At 34.6% G+C, this 25,831-nt stretch overlaps 1 protein-coding gene across 1 annotated transcript; it reads left to right on the top strand.

The window, feature by feature from the left end:
• LOC133530396 (major facilitator superfamily domain-containing protein 6) lies at positions 1-25,831 on the top strand. Its single transcript, XM_061868325.1, has 14 exons — positions 1-1,008; positions 1,248-1,325; positions 3,284-3,422; positions 6,021-6,240; positions 6,461-6,632; positions 7,208-7,419; positions 7,903-8,116; positions 9,476-9,561; positions 10,083-10,236; positions 10,565-10,749; positions 11,206-11,461; positions 11,795-12,006; positions 12,348-12,534; positions 23,496-25,831. The coding sequence occupies exons 2-14, from the start codon at positions 1,253-1,255 to the stop codon at positions 23,588-23,590; spliced, it is 2,205 nt and encodes a 734-aa protein (XP_061724309.1). The 5' UTR covers positions 1-1,008; positions 1,248-1,252; the 3' UTR covers positions 23,591-25,831.

The raw sequence follows: 25,831 nt of genomic DNA, 5'->3' as shown, positions 1-25,831 counted from the left end.
TGGGTTGTTAAAGTAATTTTGCATAATTCATGTTAAAATTTGCTCATTTTATTTTTATTTCATATTTAATTTTTCTGAAACAGTTTCATTGGCTGTGTGAGTAAAGCCGTTGACTATTAGTAGTTTTAGAACGAAAGAGTAAAAATTAAAAAGTAAGAGGCAATCCCGCTAATTTTATATTCATGTTCGTTTATTGCACTCATGTACGATGCATGTCTAGGACTTATTGTTATACTTTACTTTTTCATGCTTTAATGAACCAAATCATTTAAAAATTACTGCAGTTTGCTAAAATATGTGTTTTATTCATCTATATAGAAATCTAAATGTTTTTCGCTATGGGATATTTATTTTTAAACATGCTAAGTCTCCGATTGCAAGTAAGTTTGTTACTTTAATTATATAGGTACTGATTATGCAAATTTGCCTATTTGTTGAACTCGGGTGAAAGGTACCGTTTCATCCCTTGGTTAACGATTTGCTATACTTTAAGCTCCAGTTTAGCTTATTGTGACGGAAGAGTAACTACGGAACCCTACCCTGAGCATGGCCCGACATGCTCTTGACGGTTTAATAAATTTTTCTAAAAGTCTTAATCGTGAACTGGTTAGTTGTGTTTGTTGTAAGTAAATTTACTGCCATTTTTCGACACATAATTAAAACTTTTAGAACGCGATTTGACTTTGATCCTTATTCTTTCAATGATATGTGTTCAATTTGTTAAATATCAAAAAGTGGCGCCATAGTGGCGAAACAGTGGCAATACAATAGACAACTATATTGCTAGTGTCCTCCTCCCCTGCTTTACTCTTTGCATTGTCTATAGGCGGGCCGTAGACTATAGACCGTGCAGAGACAGCTGTCAAACAGTTGCAAAACTTTGCATGTATTTCCACGCGCTTTCATTTGAGGAACGCACCGACAACCGGTGCATGCTGCATTAAATAAATTTCCAATTAGCAATTATTTCATATAAAGTTCTGCAAAACATCCATGCAAAGTCACAAGGTAAATTGATAATCTACGAAAATAGTATTGTTTTGATCGGAGCTATTTAGTAAGTAATAAACACGCTGTTTTACGTTTAAGTTTCCATTCAACAGTTCCGGTCGTGCAGGATTTGCATGTCTTTACCTTGTCCTCGGTTGTTTTTTTGCTTTTCATTTTATGAATTCTATTTAAATAGTGTTTCATGTCAATCATGTCATTCAACATAAGCGTGTGAACATATTATAATGTTATTTCAGTTCCGATGGTGACATCAAACATGAAAGTCAACAAAAAGTTGTTGCCTGTAAAAGGGCATTATTTTCTTTTCAATGCAGGTGAGTCAGTACAAGTTTATAAATTATCTATCAAATTATTGTTATAGGTAAAGATTTCTCTTGAAGTTTTTTCTTATTGTTTTGTTTAATTGTTTTTAATAATTATATTCACAATTTAGTAACTAGAGTAGAGTAGCTTTGCACCAATATGAATAGAACAAAGAGGAATTTGACATCAATGATGACTTGGCCATACTTGTCCTTGCAAATGCTATGCAACGTTAGCTTGGTCCAACATGGTTAGGGCGGTGCAATTTTATATTGATAATTAGCAGAGTTCAGAACAGAGTGCCCTATTTTGCCTTAAACTATAAAGTATAATTTGCCAATTACTGCATGTTTGTTACCCGGTGAGATTTAAGATATATGTATAGGATTGTGTTTACTTAACTATATAAGAACTGCCAGTAATAATATGTAACTGAAACCAGCAAAATGTTCCACTTTGTAGCTTGCCATAAGGACGCCTTAACAGGATATTATATAAAGATACAAGCAAATCTCAATCTTATGGCAAGCAACAAAGTCTGACATTTTGCCAGTTACCGTCACATATGTATTCAAGTGATTAGCCGGGTCCACACTGAGCGAGCATGTGCGCGAGGCAATTTACAGTGTAGACATGCCTTGGCCAAAGCAGCACCTGTGCTTTCAGCGCGGCAATTGCCTTGCGCGTATGCTCCCTCTATGTGGACCTGGCTATTAAATAAAGCAACACACTTAAAGTGGCCAAGATGCTCAAAAATATCTGAACATGCACAATAACATCCTGATAATAGAGGCTTTGTTCAGATATTTGTGAACACCTTGACCATTTCAGTAAATGTGATGGTGACCGTATTTGTCTTTGAATCCATTGATAACTGCCAATTCCCTTATCTTTATTGCATAATTAGTTCCTAAGTACATGGCTTATCAGTTTGATTTCAAATGTAGAACAGAGCAAGACTGCCCCAGTTTATAATATTTTGATGTTACTTGATTTGGAAAAAGTTATATCATTACATTCCATTAGTCCATGGTCATAAAGAAATAAGTAAGCCATTAGTTACTCACTCCATACATAGTTAAAAAAATATGTTTTTAACTAATAAGGATAACTATAGTAATCTAAATTGTATTTTGTTTTTCTTATTTAATGCATGTTAATTATAAGATGTAATGTTTTGAAAAGATGTATCCCACCGAGTTTCTTGCCAGTCCATATTAGGATACCCTCCTCCAATTGAGGGTCAGAGGTGTAGAGTTAGAGCCGGTGTAGCGGCGGTATTTGACGTTCATAAGTGCATTGTAATATGCCTACTTGAATAATAAACTATCCTTATCGTATCTTTAAGTTTTAAGCGAGCTTTGCCTTAACTTTAAATTTTAAGCTTAAATAATCAAGTTTTAAGCAGGTTTAAAACTTATTAGTTATATGTTTTACCACACCTTCTATACAACTCATTATTTTTTAAGTAAGGAAACTGATGAACACTCTAAGCTTACTTTTAAATATGCTATGGTTGGTTTTTCTAATTATTTTTTTTGTGTTATTTATATAATTATTTTATATAAGGCCCGTCCTTAGTTATAAGTCAATTGGCGCCGTCATACGTACGTCAAACTTCTATGAAATTATGACGTTTACTTAACACTTGCCCATGCTGGGCTATCAAAATTGCTGCCAACTTAGCTTGGTCTGACTCTATCATATTTTCATAGGAACTGTGATGTAAAAATAGAAGCATCTTCTGGTCATGCTGTTATCCTCTGTTGGGGTGTAGGACTTGAATCATATTCTTCGACGGACTCCGGGCCTTAGGCAGATTGGGAATTTGAAGTATATAAAGTAGAAATAGCGGTTTCCCACATCATATTATATTCATCATATGTACAAAATCAGCCTACATAACAAGGAAGGCTGATTTATCTCTAACGATTTAGCTCTAATGTTTTTTTTAATTGTTGGATTACAGGAACAGCACCCCTTGTCCCTTATCTCTCCACATATGCCCGGCAGCTAGGATTCTCTTCGGCCACGGTGGGCCTGATCTACACAATCCTGCCAATATTTGGACTTGTAGCAAAACCTCTTTTTGGAGTTATTGCTGATAGGTTAGTATTCTTGTAATTCTTTTTTTTTTTCGCGCATGAAATATATGTTATAGATAGATGATAGATGTACTAAGGTTATTTATTTAAAATTGTGATACTTTGTTTAGATAGATTTTTTATTACTTTTTTTAAATTTTCTGCTCATTAGCTTAATTTACCACTAGATTTTCGGTGAAGGAAAACATTGTTCTCCATACATTTGCGAAGAAATTCAAAGGTGTATGTGAAGTCCGCAATCCGCATTGGGCTAGCGTGGGGACTAAAGCTCAAGCCCTCTCGCGCATGGGAGGAAGCAGTGGGACGAATATAGGCTAAAATTGTTATTTATTTTTATTTCTACTCAAAATCACTTGCTCTCTCGATCATAACACTTACCTGGACTAGTGGGTTTTGACCCGGCCTATGAAGCTGATGGTCCGGGGTTCTAATCCTGGTAAGGGTATTTATTCGTGTGATGAACACGGATATGTGTTCCTGAGCCATGGGTGTTTTCTATGATTTATAAATATTTAAGTACCTCTACAAACCTTATGAGCTTACTATGGGTCTTAGTCAATTGTCATGTAATAATGTCCATTAATATTTATTTATTATTTAACAGTAAATAAAATTTTCATACACTTCGTTCTTTCCATTCCATTACCGCCATACAAGTCTATGAAAAATTGATTCTAAGTAGAAAATAAACAAAAATTAACAAATTTGAAAAAGTGTAAGTAGTGTATAACTTTAAATAAAATGGCCCACTATCAGCAACTTTGACTATTTTGTTACCTTACGTGATTGCAATAAGGTTACCGAATGATCAGTTAACATTGTCGACTATGAACGAATACTGTAGGTCCCTGAACAATGATGAAGGACGAATAAAGACTTGTGCACACCGGGTGCGTGTGCGTAGACGTGCACGTACGCGTTGTAATATAGAGATCCTTATGAGAGATGGCACACCGCTTGCGTGATGTCTGCATGCGCGTCTACGCATACGAATCGTCTTTGAAACGGACTTCATTTTAACATCAAAAATACGCCAAATAAGTTCACTTTCAAAAAATCTTTACGTGCATCCTTGGCTAGCAGAATTTTAAGTCATAAAATTACTGTGTACAGTGCAATATAACAACATAACAGAAGAATCGTCAGTTTCTAATATTGCTTCTGTAGACAAAGACGAACGCTTTATCCTGCCATTATCACGCGAAAACCGGGACCAAAGTATTATCGGTGTTTAATACAAATCCACATTTTGTGGACTTCGTAATCTATACTTGCATTACTAGCGAATGTTATCTTGACTTTATCATAATCTTTAAGATCCTGCTCATTAGATATTGTCGATTCTGTTCTGTTTTATTTAATTATGTACGTATTCTCTTTATACCGAACTGAGACAATACGAAACACGATACGTATCTAGTTTTTGGGGTCATAAACAAATCGTCAGGTGACAACAAAAAGTAATTAAATAAAAATCAACCTTGTTTTGATACGAATACGGTTCACAATAGCATTAATTTGTGGAGGTAATGGTGAGTTTTAGTTGTCACCTGACGAAATATTTTACATAGGTATAAATTCTGCTATAGTGCTATAATGTCCAGTTGATGACCGTCACACCCGCAATACACTTAGCTCTCATGTTTTAGCTTTGCACTTTAGTTTGTGGTATTAATGATGTATATGTACCTAATGCGAATATTTCGGTAAAGAGCGCGAAGTGTCTAGGCGTAAAAAAAATAGTTTATCATAGTAAAATACTGGAATTTAAACCTCAGGATTTGACATACCAGACTTTATGTAATGACCAGATCACTAGGCACTTTGGACGACAGGATTACAGTATATTTAAACAGTCCCAGCCATTACTTGCAGATAAGTTGATAGTGTAACTTCAACAGGTTTCTTTTTAAAATATTCCATGATGTGGACATTGTCATTGAACCAATCTTTGTATTAAAACTTACAAACTAAACTTATGGGAAATTGTTATAACCTCAATTAATAATTGATAAAAAATCCTTTCATCATCATAATCTTTTATTCAGTAGGTACCCTTTGGGAATTGTCAGCATTTCTATCATAGAGCAAGATCCGAGAGCCGCCAAACTCATGAATTTCCAAGAGTCCCATAAAATGTCTGGGACTCTTGGAAATTATCCGCAACATCCACGACCGCACACAGTATATTGTTAGTAGAACGGTGAGAACTAAGTTTTAACGAGAAAATAAAAATCTACCTAAGGCAACTTTAACTGCGCACGGTAGTTTTATTATGAATTAATTTAATCAGGCGTTGCGGAATTCCATGATATAAATTTATTCGATCTTTTGGTATGTAAAGTACACGTAAATAAAAACAACCACATTCTTACGCTTATTTGCAATGCTAAATATTTTATTTCTGCGACATTATAATATTTGACGTTGTCAAACTGCGAGCTGTACCGTTGAGTCGCTCGCGGCTCTATACACGTGTTATTCTAGTTTGTTGTCCCCTAAGCGCTCAGATCAGAAGGTAATATCTCCATGCTTTGAGAGCACAATAAATTATAATTATTACTTATACTGCTGCCAGCCATCTGTTTTCTTCTTTTACAGATTTAGGATACAAAAATCAATTTTCATACTATTTCAAATAATAACTATTGTGAGCTTCGGCGCCATATACCTAATACCGGAGTCCGATAGCCTTGCCACCGTGGGTATTTCCTGCAGTAGTGGATTATCTTACCTGCAGAGCCGTTATCTGGACGAGAAAATGATAGATTGGGATAAATTAGAAAAGCTAGGCAAAGAAAACGGTACAGCGGCATGTCGGGTGAGTGCTTAAGAATTTTTTAATATTTAATACGTTACAAATATATATATACATATATTATAAATCTCCATCTTTAAAAATGAAAGTACTTAAACTAAATGTTACTTAATCTTGTATAATATTTGTTATTTGTTTAACTGTATACTTGTGTTAATATGACCTAAATCATTTTTATAGACAAATGACAACACTAGCATTAATACCTAATAAAAATTCTCAGATGACTTGCGACATGACTTCACCAAAGATGTGGCAAACGATATGCGAACACTGGCACATACCGCAGTACTGTTACAGTGCCACAGACAGTATAAACTACACAGCGTACGTGGCTAGCTCTGCTGTGCGGGACAACTGCGCGTATATTACGGCTAACAACGTCTCGCTGGAAGGTAATTCGGTCTAAAATGTGGCATATTGGCACATCATTACTGCCACAGTGCCACACGCAGTATAAATTAAACTATACGGACATGGCCAGCTCCACTGTGCAGGACAACTGTGCGTATGTAGCAGCTAACAACGGCTCACTAGAAAGGTAAATCGGGGTAAAACGCGGCATACCTACTTTACAGCAGCAATGTTGCCGCAGCAAAATATTGAAAATTAACCAGTACAAATTGAACCGTAAGCCACAATGGACGGTTAGAGTTTTACAGACAGTATGTCTAAACAATAAAGCTTATATAGCCAGATCAGGGGCCTAGCCTAGATGACAATCGTTGATAGATAACGACAACCGATACTTAAATAACGTATGAAAACAGTCGCGTGACTTCTTAGCATTTCAACCGATACATTTTTTATTTTCTTTTGCCGTTTGTAATTGTACGATTGTCATCTTGGCTCAGCTCGCTGGTGAGATTATAATCCAGACCCGGTGGTCAGCATCATGATAAATTCGGCAACATTATGTAGTGTCTAATAAATCTTTCTATAAATGAAATAATATTAAATCCTTCCTCAGGAAAGTTTTACACCCCCCGCTGCAATATCGGAAGCGACTACGTGGATATAAACGAGCCCTGTAACCTGCAGTGCGACAACGCCGCCCTGTCCGGTGTGATTGGCAGTCGCACCGCGAACATGACTTGCGGAAACCAGACTCTTAACTATAAGCTATGTGTGAACGATACCTCGTTGGAGCAGCTGCCTACGAATGTTAGCAGTAAATGTGAGGTATGGTATAATACGGTTGGCACAGGCCGACTTTTAAAAGTAATGATCTTCAAACAGGAGTGTATTTTTTGAACTTTTTGACTCTTCTTCTTTTTACTACTCGAACTGAATACTAAGTTTAGGTTTATCGATCGACTGAATATAAAATTTGACAGCATGTCACTCACATAATGATAGCTATGGTAAATCGTTTTGTAATAAGAATAAGGTTTCCAAAATACCTACGGAAATCAGACAGTGTTTCCATGTTTCTCTAAGCTGTTATTAATTTTGATATGGAATGCGAAAATTTACGAACCTAAGTTCATACACGGCTGAAATATGGATACTATACAATTTTAAAATAATGACTAATTAGATTGAAAATGATTCCGCAAAGACTGAAGTTCGTGTATCAAATATACTGTTCAAATTTAAGATGCTTTTATGGAAAACCAATTATATGAGAAATCTTACTAAATGTCCGATAAAACCACATTACAGGCACATTGCGACCTAGACTCAACGACCCCATGGCGTCTCATGGAGATCTGCGATGGTTGGTACGCCGACGACGCCGAATCCTGCCAACCGAAAACCAGGCAGGGACAGGCGCTGCCATCCGAACTGTCATTCACTGGATACGTTGAACTAGAGACCGCTACGAACGTTAGCAACTACGTTTATGCCAGGCTTAAAAACGTGACCATTCCTGACGGTAAGTCTTATTCCACATAGAACCAACCAGCCAACAAAGAAATTCAACGAATCGAAAACGTACACGAAATGTGGAAGGCCAGACAGAAACAGACGCTGCCGTGCACACTTACAATCACTGCATACGTTGACCTCAAAACCTCAAAATCTTTAACTCCTTGCTGGAGAAGCCCTGTAGGTTTTGGTGGACTAACATGATCTTGCGGGGCTTCTCCGCTGTCTTAGCAGTCAGTTTAACGCTGTGGGCGCGTGGGCGGCCCACGGGAGAGGTTGCGTACGCAGGCGCTGTTGCCACTGGCTGCAGAGTCAAAAAGCCCAGGTTCAATGTTGTATGCTAGTAATTTGGCTGTTGTCACTTTACAATTTCGCGGTACATACAAATATTCACCATACAATGTGACATTATAAAAGTTTATTTTATACATTTGGTTGAGACCCACGAAATGATAGTTACTTTTGTAACACGTCATTTTGTAACATAATTTAATTCGGACGATCTATATTGTGTTCACGAGATACTAGGATATCATTTCCAAGTTTGACTGGAGGGCAATCTCCTCTTCTCAGGCTAAAGGTGATTTGGTTTTACTTGTGAGCACTAGCTCTTACGCACCATTGTGTTAACCAGTTATGAGTATTATCCAGTACAAGCTGTTGCTGCATACTAGCTACTTCAGATTTGTGACAGGAGAAGTAAGCTATGTCATCTGTGTAAGTAGCAACAGTCACCTGCTCAGAAGTAGGCAAGTCATTCGTGAATATATTGTAGAGAGTAATATTATACTTAATGGTAAGATTTATTCCACAAGGAACCAACCGGCCAACGTTGCCAATAATACCATCCAACGAGCCAAAAGAGTACGCGATATGCTGAAGGCCAGACCGCCTCCATCCAAATTATGATTCACGGGATATGTGGAGCTAAAGACCATGCAGAAAGTTGGCAGCTGCGTTTATGTCACGCAAACATGGCCATTCCTAATAGTAAAGACGCTGCTTCAGGGGCTTCAATGTTAGCGCTGATTATTTCAGACTTACCCCCCCGTTAGACTACCTGACACCACACTCATTAAATTGTTATGACATATCCGAAATATTCTGTTATATTTATTATTCGTTTAATAAACAGTGCTGTGACCTTCCTTGTTTATTCTATTTTCACATCTTATGCGTTATTTTGGGCTCGCATTTTACTTTACTGTGTAAATAAATCTACAAAAAAGTTGTTTGTAACTACCCAAGTTCTTTTTAAATCTCGTACCAATTACAAAGGTCTAATGAATAAAGTTATTGCGTAACTCGAATTACTGAGTTCCACATGGTAGTAACAAAATCCTAATTTTATTTTATTTGTTCGTAGGTGATTCGGAGTCGGTACATTATCCGTATTGCGCTTCACACGAGTTATTCCAGACGTCGTGTAAAATCAACTGCAATAACGCTGAGGTACGCTAAGCTATAATATACTCATCTTAGACAAAGACAAATTCTATATTCTATCTTTATTGGCAAACACCAGAGAGCTGAATGCCATGCTGACCACCGACGCCCATTAGACTGGGCATGGCACCAGAAGAAGAAGATCGGGAGTACAAAAAGATTGTCATTTCCTGTTATATAAAAGAAACAGTTCTAACAACTAACTCATTAATGTTTTAAACGCAATAAATACGTTTTCTACATTAAGTACTGTATCATTATATTACGACTTTGAAGTGTCTCTTTAAATTTAAAAATATCAGTGACATGGACGAAACCTGTTAGGCGAGTGATAAAAAATTCGTGAGTTAAACCGAAAATGGCAGAAAGACTTAGAGACGCACCAAGCTAACTCTGCACAGTTTTTGTAATCGCAGTGTCAGCAAAAAGTCATTTTTTATGAAAATATAACGGGTAAGAATATAAAGTTTATTACCGCACTCGCTTGTCACGTCAAACTGTAGTTTAAATTCGGTGATTGTTTATAGTTGAACGAGTTGTTCCAAGCAGCGACAGAGAGCTACCACACGGGCAGTCAGTACACCAGGCAGTTTTGGATGTTCTTCGTCCTTATGGTGCTCAGTTGGGTGGGCATGGCCGTCGTTGTTACCTTCGCCGATGCCATCTGCTTCAATATTTTAGGTAAAGTGGTCCTTGGTTGATGCCGGATACTGCGTACTGCGTCACGATTTAAAATGTTGCGGACTTTTTATACAACGCGTCATTCATACCAAGACCAGGCTTGTCTTCCAAAACCTAAAAAGTTGGAGTTTTAGTACTTTGGTTTAATTAATATCAATATGCCGTTCTGTTGCTTTATCAACAAAATCGTAGTAGCGTAGTATTCAAACACTAAGAAAACAGTGTTTGACTTTAGCAGACTATCTCTGCACGAATTCGCTCGACGTTATCAATCATGGTAATTTTATTGATACACTTTATTATGTTTCAAATAAGCTTTATATTTCAGGAGTAAAAGTGTCCCAATACGGCAAGCAGCGACTATGGGGCTCGGTGGGCTGGGGTATATTCTCTTTACTCACTGGCGCCCTCATAGACGTGTTCAGCGAGGGCGAGTACAAAAACTACGCCGTCGCGTTCGTGCTCATGTTCGTGTTCATGCTTGGTGACGTCATAGTATCGTGTTTCATAAAGGTATGCTACACAGACTTACTAGAGTTCCCATTACGCAGTTACAAAGAGTCACTCTCTTACCTGTAGGCCTCATTTAATATAAAGCCAAAGAAACATGAGGCCACAAATGTCCCGCGACACGTTTCGCCAGCGACCTCAGGTGAAGTGGCGCGACTTTGCTTTTTTTTGCTCGACATTTCTGGCAACATCGCGCGACACGTGTCGCCATTGTGTGTCATAAGTCATGCGATGTCGCAAAACATGTCAAGCGATGTTTCTCGAACTCGTACCAGTTCGCCTGACATGTCGCCGACACGTATACGATGCTAATACGTTAATAATACCATGAAATTTGAGTATTCATTAAATTTTAAGTCTAACACTAAAGCATGTAATTTCTATTTAGATTACTCCAGAAATATTCGAATTCGATGGTCACGAAACACAAAATAACACTAACTTTCATATGATTTATAGATCGAATCCACAAAAATGTCAGTGAGCATTCTTGCCGATGTCGGGTCCCTGTTATCCTCTCTACCCACTGTGATATTCTTTCTATGGACCATAGCCGTCGGTCTCTGCACGGGACTACTGTGGTCGTTTCTGTTCTGGCATTTGGAGGATATTTCGAAGCAAAACGGCAGTGGTTCGGAGTACGACAAGACTCTGCAGGGCCTGGTCAGCGCTATACAGACGTTTGGAGGAGAGATACCGTTCATGTTTGTGTCTGGTGAGTGATTCACAAAATTAACAAAATTCTAAATGTAACTCAATCATGGCCGGGGTTGATCATCATTGATTTTCGCATTGAGATTGACATCTGTATCTACAATTTATAGATTACCAAAATTCTATTAAATGTTGTCTCTTTCTAACAAACAAATGTCATAATAATAGATAGGACCAAACAATAATCAACGGTTTCTTGGATTTGACAGGCTTTATGATGAATAACCATTAGTATTTTTTCCCGACTGGCAAAGCCAAGAGGAGCCGAAAAATAAGACCTTTTACATGAAGAAAACATTGTACGAAACATTGACCAAAATTATCTTGTTTTCAGGTTACATATTAAAGCGTCTAGGCCATATAAACATGATGACCCTTGTGCTATTCGCGTTCGGCGTGCGCTTTATACTTTACTCGCTGTTGAGCAACGCATGGTGGGTTCTACCCATAGAGATGTTTCAGGGCATCACCTTCGGCATGTTCTACCCCACCATGGCGTCGTACGCTAAGGTCGTATCGCCGCCCGGCACTGAAACCACTGTACAGGTAACACACTAGCAAATTTTTGCCCGTCAAAGTTCAAGTTTCTTTATTTGGCCAAGTAACAACAGAACGTTACATCTAGCATGTCAAAATACAGGTCATTGCTAAAACTAATCATGCAATCTCGTAAAACGTGAAACGCAAATTTTCCTTGGACGAGCTGCGCTTCGCGCCTACTTATTTGAAATTTGCCGCCTTTTCCACTGACGGAAGCTGCTTGCCAGGCTATATAAACGACACAGTAAATTAGCTTTTAAAAGTTGTATCAGGTATGATTTTCCCTGCCCCATTTATTACTTATTGATTACCCTAGGGCGAGGAACCTAACCATCACATGTTTTCAGGGTCTAACGGGGGCGATATTCGAAGGCATCGGCACTTCTCTCGGCAGTTTCATCGGCGGCCTCCTCTACGACGAATACGGGAGTTGGAAGACGTTCCTATGGTTTGGGATCGGGTCCCTCGTTTTCTGCGTTGTCCACGTCGTCGTCCAGTGCCTAGTGAGGGACAGAACGGCAGGATCACCGCAAGGTAAAGAAGCGAATGAACCTGCTCTAGGTGTTACAAAAATTGAGGATTAAATTAAAACGGAGCAAGATGGTCTTGGACAGCGATAGCTAGCTAATGGAGTTCATACAATTATAAAACTTTCCTTATCTCGTTGCAATAAGGTTTACGACTTGGTCATTTAATTGTGATTCTCGTAACGTTGGACAAGTTTAACTGAATACCTTAAGCAGAATCGGTGAAAAATGTCGACTTAAGCGGTGATAAAATTATTCGTTAAATCTTATCTTGCATAACAATATAATTTTTTTTAACAAAATCTTCTTTCACCAATAAAGATTCGCTATCCTTGACTTAACCTTGCTATACTTATCGGCGTGAGATCTATTAGCTGGCTTGAGTAGATACATGTCTGATTATTTAATGTACTTATACCCGTTGATGACTTAATGGACACGTGGCAAAATTTCATATTTTACGAGTATGAGTGCTACTTTCTATTGACTTAAAGGAACGCGAATGTTAAGATACCCGTATTCTTTTCTTTCCATGGAATTGTTGTTACTTGACTTGTTACTTTGATCCATAGGGCATGTGTAACAAACGCTAAGTATTGTAAATATATTCCAAAATAGATTTTTGCGTTCTATGTGCGCGCGAAATGATTTTCTTTTAAGTCAAATGAAAAATATGTAGTTGTCAATTCAAATTATAAAGATTAAATTTCTATACAAAATGTACCAGTGAATATAATTCTAATGTAGTAAAATCTGTCGTCAATTTGGAAAATAAAGACAAGAAGTCATAGATCCGGTACAATGACAACGTGAATTTTTTGTGGTTTATCCTATCGAACAAATGTAGGTTATAAATTAAATAGGAAGCCAGGTAGGTATACGAATTATATTTCTGTCGCTGTTTATAAGTTAAGATATATGCTATTAAAACTATTAAATTAGGTAAGTATTATTTTATCAGGGCGCGGCGTTTTGTACTGTTTTGAGTGATATACAACAGATAGACGGGGAGCTGGCTGTGTAATTCGTACTTCATTTTATAAAATGAACTTCATTTTACAAATGTGATAACTATAATTGTGGCGTATTTCTAGATCGAGTGCTGTGTTCCGTTGATTGATTTTAAAGTTATGACTATTTTTTAAATACGGCTGGATTTAATCTAACTTTAATCGGTTACAATAACTTGTAATTTACCTGTCAGCTCTTCATATTGTTTGGAAACTTGATTTTTTCGCCTAATTTTTTTCGGTGCCGTCACCAAATATTTGTAACAGTGACCGGCATTTATTGGTTTAGCTTAACTCCATACGCTCTATATATTAATAATTTTCACTATCATGAGCACGTTTTAAACCATTTAACTTATAATACAAGCTTGTGTCTTAAGTCACACCAGTATTCATAAAACTGAATGGTTGTGGTTTTTATTTTCGCGAACGCTTTATTTTCTAATATTACATTACGATAAATAGTTTTTTTGACGTAAAAATATATCTGTAATTAGTACTTACAAATACTTCCTTCACACCTTGTGTTTGAAATTCAAAATTTCAAAGTCTGATGTAGTTTTATAATATTAAGGGAGTTGAGTTTTAAAGCAGTATAAAGTCTGTACCTAACGACTTAATTAATTAATTCCATTTATTTTTATCGATTATGTATTTAAGTATTTGTAGGAATTAAAAAATGTGAAACTAGTGTATTATAATGAGATTATTTTGCTTTTAGCCTGTTTATATTAAAATATATTTCTATAAAAATGCTCATTATGCAAAATCTATTAAAATGACAGTGGTCTGCCGCGTATCACGATGTTTAAGTACCTATGAAATGAAAAAGACAAAGGCTGTGTTAATTTTAAATAAACCGTTGGATGTACTTATCTAAAGCCTGTTTCTATATCTCAGCTACTAAAATTAATGTCTAGCCTTTTGTTTCCACAATGAATGACGATTTGTTCGTATCACTATTTTCCTCGCAACTTGCAACGGGGAAAAAAACGATTGAGATAAATACTTATTACTTCAAGTTCTCCCTTTTACAGGGATATATCGACCATATACGCGCCAATAGAATTTCAACTAAAGCATTTTCACTATCGGTACATGTGATTTGTCTTCAAATGAATCATTAAAGCTGGATTAATTGGAATATACTTATTTGGATTTTTTTGATAACCTTGTAGATTGGTGCGGCCTGGAAAAGGGTTAAAACAAATCAGCCGGACTATTTAGAGTGTTACATATAGAAACGTGCTTTACTTTTATTTCGGTCTGTACTTGGAATATACTTGCTTTTTTTACGTATTGCGCTGGACTGGATTCCAATGACAACATACGAAACAATAACTCTTCGTTCCTAAATTTGTTTACATGTCTGAAAAATAGTGTAGGAAATAAAGGTAGTGGACCCCGCTGTAATTCCTCTGCCAGAAAAAACTTTACAGTATGATAAAGTATCAATAAATAAAAAGTATTGTCTTAATTTCCAACGAATAATAATAATAGGATTTAAGTAAATACCTAAAGTATTAAATCGTTAATATCTTTTTACGGAAAAATGTTCCGTTCAAACTTTCTTCACCAGACATATTCATGTAACGTATTACAACAATATATGAAATATCCAAAAAAATATCCCAGCAGAAATACTAATATTAATAAAATATAATTTTTGGACGTGTCTTGGACCGGAAAATTACTCCATCTAATTTTTTCACTGAAATGCCATTTTATTGCCGTTTTATAGCTACTAAATGAAAATCTAAAAAAAAATCCATGTAACTTTACTATTTTCAGAAATTGCCTTTTAACTCGCTGTGAAAAATTTCTCTATCCATTTTATTTATTGAATTAAGATCACAGTTTTATTTCCATCCAACTATAAAAACATCCAAAAAAATAACGAGCGTATTAAAAACTTAACATATCGGGGATATATGTAGGGAGCGGGGTGTACAAGCGGGGTGCGGGAGCGGTACCGGCCGCCGCCAGCGCGCGCGCCGCGCCTGCCCGGCGGTGGCAGCTTGCTACTTCTCTATTCATTCGCGTATCGCCTAGGTGCATAGGTTACTGTTTTTAAAAATATTGCTACTTGTTTCTTTTTTGAGCTGCCTAATGCCTGCCTGTCTGTGTAGTACCTACCGTAAGTATAGTCTCTATCGTACCTACAAATGAAGTAGGTAGGTTATGCGATGTGTCTAATTTAAATATTTATATTCTTAAATTCAATTTATTCAATTCGAGTCGTACGTATTAGGCCACCAAACGAAGGAAAAAACGGGGAAATAATTCGTGTATAAGCGAATTTTGGCATAGTTGTAGATAAAGGTACCTTACATAACATACTGAAAGTACTGATAGATGGGGGTGGCGCTATTGTGTACGGGGGAGGGAGGGTTTAAATGTCCCTTTTTTAGTTTATCTTAAATAACTCGTAAACGGTGGCCCATATCAAAAAATGTTCTTTCACGCAAATCATCTAAATAAAATTTCGTACAAGAAAAATTCAGTCCACTTTTTCACTAGGATCAATATTTAAAAAGATATTAAAGCGGGAAAATTAATTAAAATCAATTTTCTGGTCCATTTTTCTATATTTTCGTAAACGGTGGCAATTAGCAATAAACGCTGTAAAATGTAAATAATCTACACAAAACTTCTACAAAAAAGATTCAGTACACTTTGTGAAAGGATCAATATTTAAAAAGATATTAAAAAGGGAAAGTTAATAAAACCAATTCTAAGGTTCATTTTCTTTAGTTTTCGTAAATAATTTGTAAAGTATGACCCATAGCAAAAAAAATGTCTTATACATAAATATATAAGTAACATAAAATTTTCTATAAGAAATATCTAGCACACTTTTCGCTAGGATGAATATTTAAAAAGATACTAAAGCGGGAATGTTAATAATAATCAATTTTAAAAACCCTTTTTAGTTTTCGTAAGTAACTCGTAAACGGTAGCCCGTAGCAAAACACATTCTTATACATAAAGAATGCACATAATATTTCCTACAAAAAATAATTCGATCACTTTTCTCTAGGATCAATATTTAAGAAGTTATTATAGGGGGTAAATCAATTCATAGGTACTTTTTTAGTTGTTCGTAAATAACTCTTAAACGGTGCTCCAGCGCAATAAGAATGTTAAACATAAATACTTAACATAAAATTTTCTGGAAAAAAGATTTCTTACACTTTTTCTTTAGGATCAATATTATTGAGATATTAAACGGCGAAAGTTAATTTTAATCAATTCTGCACATTATTTGTGTTTCTCGCTTTAAAAGCTTAATAAATATTGATCTTAGGGAAAAGTGTTCCGCATGTCTTTTGTAGAATTTTTTATTATAATTGTTTATATACACATATATTTTTTTTGCTATAGGTCATACTTTACAAATTATTTACGAAAAACTAAAAAAAGAGACCTGAGGATTCATTGTAAGTAACTTTGCTCCTCTTTGACTAAAAAACCGGACAAGTGCGAGTCGGACTCGCCCACCGAGGGTTCCGTACTTTTTAGTATTTGTTGTTATAGCGGCAACAGAAATACATATAAATATAAATATTTCTGTCATAGCATGCCAAACTATAATTCTAAACGTAACCAGCGACAATGATATCGCTCGGAGCGCACGTGAGACAATTGCATCGACGCGGCTGCTAGCTTTAAATGGCCCTTTTTTAGTTTATCTTAAATAACTCGTAAACGGTGGCCCATATCAAAAAATGTTCTTTCACGCAAATCATCTAAATAAAATTTCGCACAAGAAAAATTCTGTCCACTTTTTCACTAGGATCAATAAAAGCGGGAAAGTTAATTAAAATCAATTTTATGGTCCATTTTTCTATATTTTCGTAAACGGTGGCAATTAGCATAAAACGCTGTAAAATGTAAATGATCTACACAAAACTTTCTACAAAAAAGATTCAGTACCCTTTGTGAAAGGATCAATATTTAAAAAGATAAGAGAGGGAAAGTTAATAAAACCAATTCTAAGGTTCCTTTTCTTTAGTTTTCGTAAATAATTTCTAAAGTATGACCCATAGCAAAAAAATGTCTCATACATAAATAAGTAACATAAAATTTTCTATAAGAAATATGTAGCACACTTTTCGCTAGGATGAATATTTAAAAAGATACTAAAGCGGGAATGTTAATAATAATCAATTATAAAAACCCTTTTTAGTTCTCGTAAGTAACTCGTAAACGGTAGCCCGTTGCAAAACACGTTCAAACATAAATACTTAACATAAATGTTTCTAGAAAAAAGATTTCTATTCTTTTTCTTTAGGATCAATATTATTGAGATATTAAACCGCGAAAGTTAATTTTAATCAATTCTGCACATTATTTGTGTTTCTCGCTTTAAAACCTTAATAAATATTGATCTTAGGGAAAAATGTTCCGCATGTCTTTTGTAGAAATTTTTATTATAATTGTTTATATATATATTTTGCTATAGGTCATAATACTTTACAAAATTATTTACGAAAAACTAAAAAAGAGACCTGAGGATTAATTGTAAGTAACTTTGCCCCTCTGACTAAAAAAAACCCAACAAGTGCGAGTCGGACTCGCCCACCGAGGGTTCCGTACTTTTTAGTATTTGTTGTTATAGCGGCAACAGAAATACATCATCTGTGAAAATTTCAACTGTATATCACGGTTCATGAGATACAGCCTGGTGACAGACGGACGGACGGACAGCGCAGTCTTATTAATAGAGTCCCGTTTTACCCTTTGGGTACGGAACCCTAAAAAGGACCTGGAAACTGATTATAATGAATTTTAATATCTCATTAAATATTGATCCTAGCGAAAAAATTTACGGAACTTTTGTTGTACAAAATTAAATTTCTATTATTAATGTATAAAGAACTTTTTGCATTGGGCCACTGTTTACGAGTTATTTACGAAAAACAAAAAAAATTAGGGACTTGTAAATTGTTTGTGATTTACTTTCCCCCTTTAATATTGTTTTAAATATTGATCCTGGAGAAAAGTGTTCTGTATGTTTTTTGTAGGAAATATTATGTTAATTATTTATGTATAAGAACCTGTTTTGTTATGAGCTGCCGTTTAAGAGTTATTTACGAAAAACTAAGAAGTGACTTTAAAATTGATTAGTATAAATATTCCCTCTTTAGTATCTTTTTAAATGTTGATCCTAGCGAAAAGTTTCATATATCTTTCCTGTAGAAAAAATTATGGTTAATATTTATGTATGAGAGATTTTTTGCTATGGATAATACTTTACAAATTATTTACGAAAAACGAAAGAAAAGGAACCTTAGAATTGATTTTAATTGACTTTCCCCCTTTAATATCTTTTTAAATATTGATACTTTCAAAAAGTTTACTGAATCTTTTTTGTAAAAAAAAATGTGTAAATTATTTACGTTTTACAAGGTTTTTGCTATTTACGGGTTATTCACGAAAATATAGTAAAATGGACCATAAAATTGATTTTAACTAACTTTCCCGCTTTAATATTTTTTAAATGTTGATCCTAGCGAAAAAGTGCACTGAATTTTTCGATTAGGCAATTTTATATATATTATTTACGTTAAAGAACATTTTTTGCTATGGGCCACCGTTTATGACTTATTTAAGAAAAACTGAAAAAAGGGACCTTTAAACCTATGTCATTCTATGTGGGCGTCTAAAGAAGGTAGCTGGTAGGGACTGGATGCAGAAAACGGGAAAACGTGCTTTGTGGCGCATCTCGGTGAGGCCTATGTCCAGCAGTGGACTGCAACAGGCTGACGATAATGATGATGAAGTATCTTTCAGCTTATAGTACAAGTTTCATCAAAACTGGTTCAGTAGTTTTAAAGATCTCGACGGTTAAGTTTTAAGATATCGCAATTTATTAACGATAAGCATACAATAAGTAGGTTATCTTTATTAGTTGTTTTTGACGTCGGTTGTTATTAACGTCTTTAGCGTGATATTATTCTAATCAATGTTATATAAAACTGCGTAAGTATATATTATTCGGTACAAAGAAAACGCAAAAATCACTAAATGTAGTGTAAAGACTCACACATCAGTGACAACGACAACTCCCTTCTTAAGTGTGGACTGCGGGTCACGCGGTCGGGTCGTACTAGTAGCACAAGGACACTAATCTGCACTTAACTGCTAAAGGAAGACGGTACATTATTGCGTAACCGCGGGATGGATTTATCTTCGCTTCAAAAATTTCGGTGTTCTGGATGATATTTCTTTTGGATATTTTGAATTTAAGTGTATACGTGACTACTTAGTATATATTTAAAAAGAATACAGGCTGAGAAATTTTCCACTCTCAGTTTTTAATAGTTGTAAAATACATACATTTGGGTATGTATTTTTTTTGGATATTCTTACCCTCTACGCCAAATTATATTCTAAGATCATATAAGAAGAAAAAAATGACAGAGCAATTTTCCGATGAAAATGAGCGTCAAAAAAAGGAATTATCATTTAAAAAAAATCACATGTTTGACAAATTTTTTTGATTTTTTTCTAGTATTACATACTGATACAAATAACTTATTTGGTAAAATAATTTTGGACAGAGGAATTACTCGGTTAAAAATATAAACAGATTTATATTTTTACGTATAAATACCTAACTTAGAAGTGTTTTTTTTTTTGGATATTTATATGTTAGTTTCGACTCATACTATATAATAACCAAGCAAAATTTCATCGACTGAGAAATTAATGCATGGGTCTCCATACAACGACTTGCTTCATTTCCTACACTAAAATTACAGCGGCTTCGTGTTTTGAACTGTAGGCTGTGACCCTATTTTGTTTTTCATGTTGTGTTTTTTTCATCAGTTGATTTTCTTAGTTTGATAGTTCTGTGATATTCTTTAAATTATTATTTTTTTGTAGAACTAGTTAAGTATGTGTTTTTTGTTTGGCTTTCGGTCTTTATTTGTTTTTTTTTTATACAAACATTTATTTGTTCACTTTTATTTTATTTGTTTGTTTGATTTGTAATGCTGAGCGCAATTTTATGCATCCAATGATAAAACTGCACAACCTCATTTACCTTGATAATAGTAGATGACTATATTTATAAGATAGTAAATAGGATTGTATTTAAAACGTATGTACTTAAGCAAGTTGTGACAGTGTAAGGTACAGTCTTAAAATAAAAGTTACTGGACATGATACGAAAGGTTCTGCTAAATTCATTTTGATGTTTTTAGAGTGATTTTTTTTATGAATACCTATTGTTTAAATACCTAAAGTGATTAACTATTCGATAGTCAAACTTGATGAGTTGAAGAATGCAAATAGCATTTTTATGATTTATTTTATTTTAGACGTCTGACAGACTACACCTCAGTGAATTATATTGGCTTAGTTGCGGACATGCTGTATAGTGTATGCCCCTAGATGCTAAATCGGTAGTTTGATTATAGAAATAATGGAATTGAACCCGCACATATTTATGGAATCAATTACGTATTGAAAAACATACGGGAATTAAATGCAAACACAGCTTTAACTATTCAAAACTGAGAGCATTTTAAGTTTTTCTGAATACTACTAATCTTTTTTTTTCTCGGTAGTTTCGATCGCTATACTCAAAGCGATCATTATTACTTTAAATTGATGCAGAATATAGCTGTTAGTAACACATTAATATCCCAGAACCTTGGAGATAAGTCATTTTTAAGGATTTCGTAATTTTCTATGAAAATAGGGTGTCTCTTACGTAATACGGAACTAGTTAAGGGTAATCCCCGAAAAGTGAATTTGAGGTTCGATCACTCAATAAAATTTTATAACAACCGAATGTATCTCGTTTAAACAGTTAAACTGATTAACATGAAAATTGAAGATGCATCACGTGAGCATGGATATAAATATAATGACATTTGATATCATCTATACGGTTTATTAGTCCTTGATAGAATTTGATTATTATAGATAAACAGAAGTTTAAATATCTTCAAATTCGTCGTCAGACGACTGTAAATAAACTTCTTCTGAGCTCAAAGCAATGTGTTCTGTGGCAATATCATGCAAGTAGTCGTGAATAATTACCTAAAAACTCAGAATATCCCATTTGGGTCCCGGAAATGGCGAGCCGAGTAAAAAATTAAACATACTTGACAAGCCACGAGCCCAGGTCGTCGGTATATAAAACCGCGGTATTGCAATGATACACCGGCGAACTTTACCGACGAGCCGCAAAACCGCGGTTTTACTCGCTCGTCGATCAGTACCCCTAGTGTAACTTTGATCGACATCATAACGTGACGAACGCGTTTGCGTTAAGTCTCATTTTGTATAGGATTTTGAGGTTCCAAAACGTCCCGCTTGGCGCGCTCTTTCGAAATCCAATACAAAATGAGACTAAACGCAAACGCTTAGGTCACGTTTGGAAATCGAATTTATTTACACTAGGGGTACAGTACACAGGGGTTCGATACATATTTTTGCACTTGACTGTAAGATTGAGTATGTTATTAATTTAATTAAAGATAAATTTAAGAGTTACATAGTTCTAGGAAATTTTATTCCCCATGACTTAATTATGTGTTTTTTACTTATTTTGTTTTATTGTATTTTCTGCCATAATTATCATTGTACTTATAAGTACTTACCACGTGGTGCTTATTGTAGGTACGTTAATATATAGTTAATTCAAAGTTGTGCCTATAAGTTCCTTTTAAATCCAGTATTATATTATATAAACATAGTCCTAGGTTTTTTTTTTAATAAATGCGTCTTAGCTAAAGCTCAATTGTGTTTGATTTATTTCCTTTACCATTACAAAATAAACCACGATATTTATTGCAGAGTTTATGCATCTTATTTACTTAGATGTTAATTTTTGTTTCATAGCTTGGTTTCAGTGTGTACATCAGGAGTTTGATATATTGTATTCTTTGTTAACAAAAAGCAAGTATGTTCCAATTTACTAATTATAAAACATGTTGTATAGCCATATATGTACCTTGAAATGTGTGTACCAGTGCAAAAACACGTTATAATCATACATAAGTGTTTTTGGTGCGGGAATGTTTTACACAAGCCAAAAAAAATCATAAAAACTTTAAAAACCGATACTATTTTAACATTTCTAAGTACATTAGGAGCTTACTATCTTTTAATAATTCATAGTTTGGTTTTTACTTTAGAATTAACAAACTTATAAATACACTAAATCATTCTCGCACCCAAAAACTCCGATGCCTGGTCATAATGTACTTAAGTACATAACCTATGCGGAATGAAAACTGGACATAGATTTGAACATGTAAAAAGTAAATAAAAAACTGCCAATTGAAAGTCTATATATCTGTCAACTGGTAAGTTTCATGGACATTGGATATTTCTCTTAAAATTATGGTCAATCTAGAAGAACACCGTCGTAAAACAGTATAAAATGTCTGCAGAACTATTTCCCTATAGCCGAAAGCGAAGATAGTGGAACATTTTGTGGAAACGGGTTAGAGCTGAAAGGCTGTTTATAATATTTTTGCGTCCTTTTTCTTTACAAAAATGGGATTTATGGGGAATAGTCACATGTCGCTTAAAATGGAATTTCATGGCAAGGTAACTATTATTTTGAGAACACCAATTGTCCAAATGAGAATGTGAAACATGTTGAGAATACTAAGTTTCCTAAAAAAACCTAAGGAAGATAAAATTGTAACTAAAAAATGCCAGTATTTGTGTTTTCGACACCGATGGCTTTAAAGTACCATAACTGCCGTTTAATATCTTTCTCTAGCATTTAATGTTGTTAAATACATTATTAAAAACGTGAAAATTTATAGAAAATAACCGCGTTGTTTTTATTTAATACATGGAAGGTTGTCCAGATTTAATTTCGTCATGTTGCATTCATATTTATTCTCGTTTTTAGTATCATTGTCTCCTTTTCTCCCTATATTTGCAATTACGTTTTTAAATTACCATTTCATTTTTAATGTTTCAGGTGGCTACATGTCCATCATAAGATATGAGCAGCCTGGAGATATGGTTTGTATAATGGAGGATCACCTAGAAGGCAGGGAAATGCAGTTGCGGTAGTTACAAAAACATATTTTTTCTAAATTAAAACAAAACGAGACTATTTGACTTAGTGAGTTTTAGATCGGTCACACCGCTGCTCAAAAGACGTTGGCGCACCGTTTACGTAGCAAATTTGGTGAAAGAAACGCAATTCATAAGTCAGGTTTCTGCGTACAACACGCTGTGTCCAGTTCCGGTGTCCTGTGTCCTTTATGTGCAAGTTAGTGGTTGTTTAATACAATATTAGAACGATTTTTTTTTATGATAGATAGGCTTAGTATGTTGACGGTATTAGTAAATTACTTATCCAAAAAGCGTTATGTCCTACCTCACACGACTGCAAGATAATAGTCAAAATGAAAACTAGTGTATGATTCTCAGTTTTTACAAAAAAATAAATTAATGAACGAAATCGGACATCGGTCATTAAGTTTTTTAATTTTAATAAAAATATACTTGGAGAAAAAATATACATAATTATATACCAATATATATTAATAACACAACAAAAAACAAGTATGTAAATCATAATAAAAACATACCTATATTGGTGGCGGTTGAAATTACTAGGTAGGTATCTTGCAAAATCTATTTCAAGGCTATATCTAATAGGTAGACTTAACCAACAGTTCCAAAATTATTCATTTCTTTTTGTTAGGTACGTTGGTTGTGGTGTGGAATATTTTTAGTGCATAATTAGTTCCTGTGATTTAAGTATTTTAAGTACATAATTTCCTTAAATTATAAATACCTACATATTTATGATTTTGTAAAGTTGATGTATGTTTACTATAAGTAATACTAGGTTAAGAAACATTGGTGAGTGAGAATCTTATTTCTTCGTAAATATGTTCCCTTAGGTCTTGGTCTCCGGTGGACGCCGTACAGCGTTACCTTGCATGGGAGGATAGCAATATATCCTATACATAGATCGTGACGTACGCTAAATATTGTATAGTTGCAGTCTCTTTAAAAGGGATTCGGTTGCAAATTGGTTGCACGTTTTTTGCAATGAAATGTGTTATATTAAAGTTTATTTTGAACGATAGTTCAGTCCAAAGATAGGTCGATAGTTGTGTGCAATAAATTGCAGCATTCATAACAGGCATATAAATTAAGTCACGCATGTACAAGTGCCTTCTGATGGTCAAACCCGGAATATACAAGTTTGCTGTAATTGCATTTGGTGGTGTTGTATGGCCTCTTATTAAATATTAAGTGCAAAAATGTAAGTATATTTTTATTTAGATATGTTTTAATTTGATTAATTGGGTCGAATTACTGTGTGTAATATAATGTGGGCACATATGTATTTTTTGTGGTGCCTTAATATATTATTCTTATTTGTTTTTTTATTAGTATCAGTTTTTACTTTAATATCAGTTAAATAAAATATACAGTACGAATCTTGTTGTTGATAGGTAGTAAAATTGCGTCCGTAGAAGATATTGAAGCTCGGTGACATGTTTTTTTTATAATAGGTAGATAGAGTTCTACAATACAACAGCAACAATGACTAAACTTGTAGTCATTATTACTATTTTCTTTGACCAACCATTATCGTATTTATGCGACGGTCTGAAGTCTGACCAACCGAGCCACACACACATACGAAAGGTTAATGCACAAATAAGCTCCGATGGTCACTTGAGAGTGTTGCTATAATAACCTACGTACTTATTTTTTTAAAATCATTAACATGTGCCTTTAACGGCCCTTTGATTTCTACAAAATTAGTATGAAAACTTACTTTCCTAAGCTAAAAATGTATGTATTATGGAAACGAAAAGGAACAATATTTCCCTAAGATGGCATTAAATAGAGAACTTGCGTGAATTTACTATAAATGTAGATGTATGTTATATAAAACCTATGGCTACCCTAAATTTAATTCACTCGCTGACGCGAGTTATGGTGCTCCTTACCTGCGTAAAGTAATATATATTATAGCTGAAACTAGGGAAATGTGTTCAATGTAGGCACTGGTACTTAAATTACACATATCCAATATTATATACATATATTTATATTTTGATATGTACACATGTTTATTTATAGTTGTTATGTTATTGAAATATGTGTTATCGATTGGCTTTTGTTTCCTTGTGCAATGCTAACGTCAGAACTAGGAAATGAATTAACTACATTTTACCTGTCTTTATAGACTAAGTATTGGAAATTAAACAGGTACAGAGTTACAGTTTCCTTTATTCTTGATATCTTGTTTTGTATTAAAAATAAAATATACCTATGTTCATA

Source organism: Cydia pomonella, chromosome 1 (assembly GCF_033807575.1).
Source record: "Cydia pomonella isolate Wapato2018A chromosome 1, ilCydPomo1, whole genome shotgun sequence".
In the NCBI taxonomy this organism is placed as follows: Eukaryota; Metazoa; Arthropoda; class Insecta; order Lepidoptera; family Tortricidae; genus Cydia; species Cydia pomonella.
Note: the sequence above shows the minus strand (reverse complement) of the source record. Positions and strands in the feature narration are given on the sequence as shown.

Excerpts from the sequence above, each read along its gene's own strand:
- LOC133530396 (XM_061868325.1), top strand. The coding sequence starts at position 1,253 with ATGGTGACATCAAACATGAAAGTCAACAAAAAGTTGTTGCCTGTAAAA. Across the intron at positions 6,241-6,460 it reads ACGGTACAGCGGCATGTCGG|ATGACTTGCGACATGACTTC; the intron begins GTGAGTGCTTAA and ends AAAAATTCTCAG. Across the intron at positions 7,420-7,902 it reads ATGTTAGCAGTAAATGTGAG|GCACATTGCGACCTAGACTC; the intron begins GTATGGTATAAT and ends ACCACATTACAG.